General features: G+C 37.5%; 1 protein-coding gene across 1 annotated transcript; it reads right to left on the bottom strand.

The window, feature by feature from the left end:
- Positions 1-989: 989 nt before the first annotated feature.
- Positions 990-5,219, bottom strand: LOC136205703 (mitochondrial Rho GTPase 1-like). The gene is made up of 8 exons (XM_065996423.1): positions 5,085-5,219; positions 4,562-4,759; positions 4,133-4,265; positions 3,636-3,746; positions 2,071-3,435; positions 1,893-1,962; positions 1,564-1,681; positions 990-1,453 (listed from the first exon to the last, which is right to left on the bottom strand). The coding sequence occupies exons 2-5, from the start codon at positions 4,750-4,752 to the stop codon at positions 3,325-3,327; spliced, it is 546 nt and encodes a 181-aa protein (XP_065852495.1). The 5' UTR covers positions 4,753-4,759; positions 5,085-5,219; the 3' UTR covers positions 990-1,453; positions 1,564-1,681; positions 1,893-1,962; positions 2,071-3,324.
- Positions 5,220-5,585: the final 366 nt, after the last annotated feature.

The raw sequence follows: 5,585 nt of genomic DNA, 5'->3' as shown, positions 1-5,585 counted from the left end.
AGGCTCAGTATTATTCATTTTAAAATGTTTAAGCCTATTTTATAATTTTATTTTTGAACTTAGAGCATAATATTTTGTTTTATAAAATTATTTGTTAGTTTGATTCCATTATTTGGAACTATTTTTTCCCTTTTAATTTTAACAGGAGATAAAAATGTGTTGGTAAAATTTAAAAACAACTGTTTTTTAACGAAAAAATCAGCTAACATCTACAACCTATTAACAAATAGATGAACTAAACGGATGCTAACTTCTACTACCTATCAACAAATAAGTGAACTAAATGGACGCTATACCACTTTAAAATATTTAAATTGGATATCTAGAAATTTTGGTTGGGAACCAACCGAAACAAGAATTTTTGGATTGAGAACTGAACTGAATTTTTATTTACGATTTTCAACTACGAGACCAAATGGTGAGTCCATGACCAATTTACTATGCAACGCACTAATCACGATTTGAGAATCGGACTCCAATATGACGTTTGAGTAAGCTTTCATTTTTAGCCAACTTAAGGCCTCACGGCAACTGAGTGCCTCGCCAAGCAGCAGGTCTAGATATCTAGAGACCAAGCCAATTTTTGCTGCAGTGAGGCTGCCGCAGTGATCACAGACTGCAAAGCCAAACCCCATTTTATTTTCGGATGAAAATAGAGCTGTGTCGAAATTCAGTTTCAATGTCACCTTGCTTTGGTGATAAATTATTCAGAAGATGCAGAAGTTACCTAAGGCTAGATTAAAGCTACCTAATCTAAAGCAACCTAAACCATGTATGTAAATTCTCTTCCTGAGGGAACATTGGCCCTGCTGTTTACGGTTTACGTGCTGTTGGAAAAAAGTAACTTTTCCAAAAAAATAGGCAAACAGAAAGTCCCTAACAAAATACATAAAACTCTAACTTATAATATGAAAAAGCAGACCGGAAGAGAAAAACGAATAAACAAACACCCCCTTACTAATTTGGAGAACTGCGAGATTACCGGACCATGAATTAAATTTAAGATTTGATATAGCAGTTAAAATTAAAAGCACTGCACAGCCACACAATAGTATGGAATGCTACTTTGCAGTTCACTGCACTTTAAGCCTCATTTTCTGTTAATTAGCACAAGACATTGGCAGCTGCTCCAGCAGCACAACTGACAATAAAAAAAAGGGGGAAAATTTTTGAATTCTCACAATTTACAAATTCTTTTTTTTTTTTTTTTGCTCTCTGAATTATCTTCTAGCCTAAGAAAGCACCGGGCTCGTAAATATGGAGCCCTTCCAATTGAAGAGACTTTTAACAGAAAAACAAAAAAACAAAGGCGCCTTCTCCGGTGATACCATACCAAATCGTGGCTAAAGGTCTGTCTGAGGCTATCCGATCAGGAATCTGAACACGTCGCTCAATGAGATGATCCCTTCTACTCTCTTGCTTCCAGCCTCCACGATGAAGAGTCTCCTCACCCCTGTAAAGATCAAGCCACAAGCAATAATTTGTGAATTATAGGAAAAACACGATGCGCCTCCATTGCTAGACATGTTAGATGAAATGAGAACTGAACTAGTATGACAGTACCAGGATTCGCTAATCGCTCCATTACTTTGTGCAAAGAATCGGACCGCAAGCACATCTGACATCTTTGTCCACTGTAGAGTCCGTGTGGCGAGTTCGCATCCTGTCCCAGTTGCAATGCCTAACAGAGTAGACAAAAGAAAAGGAAGACCACTAGTGTGAGTTCTCTGTCCTAAACATGTAGGTGGAATCAAAGTGCTTGCGATTATTCTCCGGAACTTATCAATATGTAGGTTTGTGCAGGAGTTGTTTGAGGACAGAGGCTTAAACATCTCTGCAATTGCATAATAAGGTAGTTTCACCCGAAAAGAAATAAAATAAATATAAACTACCTGATGAATACTGATTTCGTCAAGATGAATCTGTGCATACGCCTTATCTTTGGCTAAAGCAGTGATATCACTAAGCAAATGACCAAACAAAAGAAAACCAAAAATACATAAGGTGTCAAATTTGGTTATTGATACAGTAGAAGTAACAAATGGTGGAAAAAAGAGATAAGATACGTACCTTCGAGAATAAATGTCAATAATGACTTGGTCCTTGATGTAACCAGAACCCTGCACAAGCCAATCAGCAGCAAGTAAAGCATCCGGACGTGTGATATCGAACTGAATGTTGGTTTCTTCCTCTCTTTCAGGACTCCTAGATACATTAGAACTACATAGTGATGGAAACGTATATAGGGGAAACAATGGAATGTAACAGAGAAGAAGCCTTCGTAGCTAAGATGATGGCGGAACAGAAGTTCATGGAGATGGACGTTGATGGGGCAAAAAGTCTTGCTTTGAAGGTGCCCAGCTTGTATCCTGATCTTGATGGTCTTTCTCAGTTTCTAGCAACGTTTGAAGTGTATATCTCTTCCAAGCAAAGAACAAATGGGGAAATAAATTGGTATAGAGTTCTTGGTGTAGAACCGTCAGCTGATGATGACACAATCCGCAAACATTACCGGAAACTGGCTCTCATTCTTCATCCTGATAAAAATAAGTCAGTTGGTGCTGAAGGCGCTTTCAAGATTTTATCTGAAGCTTGGGGAAGGCTGTCTAATAGCGCCTGAAGAAGTGCCTATGACCAGAAGCGGAATTTATAGCAAATGGGGCTTGAGCAATCGCGGTGAGAACACACAGAAACTGTAGGTTTTAAGTGCTAGATATTGTGGGAAAGTCTTGTTCCTGGCACTGGCTTAAGAAAGTGGAGGACAGTACTAGTCGGATATAGAAAAAATGGAATGTAACAGAGAAGAAGCCTTCGTAGCTAAGATGATGGCGGAACAGAAGTTCATGGAGATGGACGTTGATGGGGCAAAAAGTCTTGCTTTGAAGGTGCCCAGCTTGTATCCTGATCTTGATGGTCTTTCTCAGTTTCTAGCAACTCTTGAAGTGTATATCTCTTCCAAGCAAAGAACAAATGGTGAAATAAATTGGTATAGAGTTCTTGGTGTAGAACCGTCAGCTGATGATGACACAACCTGCAAACATTACAGGAAATTGGCTCTCATTCTTCATCCTGATAAAAATAAGTCAGTTGGTGCTGAAGACCAGATAGAGCTGCGTCAAGCCTGTTCACACCACGACGCACCGATCATCTGCTACTGCATTCCCAACCGTCCGATGCAGCTGCTTGATCGCATCATCAAGCGCTGGCTCTAAAAACCAGCATATATTCCCGGCGTTACTGAAGTAACTCATCAAATCACTCCCTGAAATCACCATCGTACACCTGTCCCCCTTTCTCCTCCAGTACGCCTCGAACATCATCGGATCACCTCCAGTCTGAGAAGAGAGTCCTCGCCGGCAACATTCTGCAATCGTCGCTAGAATATCTTTTTTGTTGACAAATGTGCTTCCAGACCAAACTTGCAGCAAGAAATTTCTGCAGAATGTTTTCCTCGAATTCAGTTGAAGGATAATAGAGAATCAAAACTCAAACTCACGCAAACTCAAACTCATAAACACATACAGATAATCTGATAAACCAATAATAGATGAGATATAGAATTCAGGGAATACAAAACAGAAAGAGATAAATGGATCAAGCAAGACTCAATCTCATTCTCTATCCAAAAGAGATACCTGAATATGTTTATGCGCTGAATTCGATGCAAGTCTCAATTTCTCTAAAATTTGTTGCATTATTGGAGACATCACTTGCTCCAGGCTCACTTGCTGGTTCTCATCCTCCACCTATTCATTGTTCATATACCCATTAGAAATTAATATAAAAATTTGAATCCTTTGTCTATACATGATAGACCAGCTGTTCATATGGCAAAGATCTCAGTAAAAGTCCAAAAAGCAGTGAATGTCTATTTGAGATAAAGACGATTAACTATTTTTGTTGGGTTCAACAAAAATGCCAATTACTCTCATATGGAAATTAGATACAGCCACCACTCATCATAACTTTCCAAGGGATAAATTCTAAGAAATGGAAACAAAAAGATGGACAAAAATGGAAAATACAGGTACTTTATGCCTCCACTAATTATTCATAGATTACAAGTAGATAGATTATTAATCACAAATGAACTTATAGATTTATAAAAATAACCAAAATAAAGTTTAGAAACCTCAAATCGACGAAGCTCCGGAAGCCAGAAGGCACTCAATCGATCAAGAGTCTCTGGCTTGTCACATGCATAAGTAAGAACCACTGCATCAGCTCGTTTCAATTCTTCAGCTACTTTAACAGAATCCTCTACTCTGAATCACATGTGCAAAATACAAAAGTCAATCACTATTTTATTATGAGAATGTTTCATTTAAATAACAACACTTGATATTGACATCTAGTTGATCAGAATGGAGCATTTAACTTCAAGGCTCATTCTTATTTCTTAGACCAAGGAACAACATCCCAAAAAACACAATATGTTCACACAAAAATCAACCTCAAATATATGTTCTTTATTTTCATTGGCTTTCAAGTGAATTAGAACACTCCATAATCCGAATATATTCGCCTCTCGGTTCGGTATAAAAAGCAAGAGAGTACATGCCTAGAGGAGGTATCGATGATAGTCACAGGAACTCTGTCAGGGTAGATATCCTCAGGCAACATAGTGGGAGGAAGAACTGGCGGAACATTAGCAGGAAAAGTGTCAGCAGCAGCAGTAAGTATCAAGCTTGACTTCCCAGTGTGGCGGACTCCAGTCTTACAGCTGGGATTAGCAGTTGCAGCTTTCGTCATATGTAACCTACATAATCAAGAGTCGCAAACCAAAAGCCAGAACTCCAAAGATTTAGATACAAGCATAAATATAGATAAGAGTGACAATAAATGAAGAAAAGCGTGTCTAATCCTGCAGACCAAGGTAAAATTTGGGGATTGAGGGACAACCATGAAAGCGAAAGCCCTAGCTATATGAAAAGGAATTGTGCAGTAGAAAAAGGTAAACTGATACGCGGCTTTTCATTGTTACACTGGAACTCTCAAGATTGTTAGGAACATGGTACAGGGCAAAAAATATAATATAAATAAATGAACAAAAAATAAATGATAGTGAGAATGGAGATTTGTACCTTGAAACTTGAAACTTGAAATTAGCAGTTTCGGTTAATTTGGTAAGGGCCACCAGACCAGAAACCCTAGATTTTGGGGGAGTTTGTGGTGGTTGCAGCTATGATGCTTGAAGAAGACGCAGCTAGGGAGTTTTAAATACAAGTACAGGCTGGCCTTTTCATTTTTTTTTCTTTTTTCTTTTTTAGTACATTTTCTTTTTTTCCTTTTTTTTTATAAATAGTACTTTTTCTTTTTATATATATATATATATATAGAAAATGTAATATTTTTTAAAACTACAAGGTTTGTTTCAGCTTTTCGGATCAGTCTTTAGCGTTTTACTCCAAACGATAGAAAATAGAGTATTTGGTTATATTTAAAAAACATCAACTTTTATAAAAAAAACACCAACTTTTAGCTTCTTCTTTTTCATAGAAATAGCTAAGTTTCGGGGCTTTTCACGAAAAGTTTTTTTTTTTTGTTTTTTATTAACAATTGTTTGCAGTTATTTGATACTGATA

This window comes from Euphorbia lathyris, chromosome 9, assembly GCF_963576675.1.
Source record: "Euphorbia lathyris chromosome 9, ddEupLath1.1, whole genome shotgun sequence".
Taxonomy (NCBI): Eukaryota; Viridiplantae; Streptophyta; class Magnoliopsida; order Malpighiales; family Euphorbiaceae; genus Euphorbia; species Euphorbia lathyris.
This window is presented reverse-complemented; position numbering and strand designations above follow the sequence as displayed.

Bases quoted from the DNA above. Each gene is read 5' to 3' on its own strand.
- LOC136205703 (XM_065996423.1), bottom strand. From the start codon at position 4,752: ATGACGAAAGCTGCAACTGCTAATCCCAGCTGTAAGACTGGAGTCCGC. The intron at 4,266-4,561 runs GCATGTACTCTC...CATGTGATTCAG, and splicing joins ATCATCGATACCTCCTCTAG to AGTAGAGGATTCTGTTAAAG. The intron at 3,436-3,635 runs GTATCTCTTTTG...AACATTCTGCAG, and splicing joins CAGCGCATAAACATATTCAG to AAATTTCTTGCTGCAAGTTT.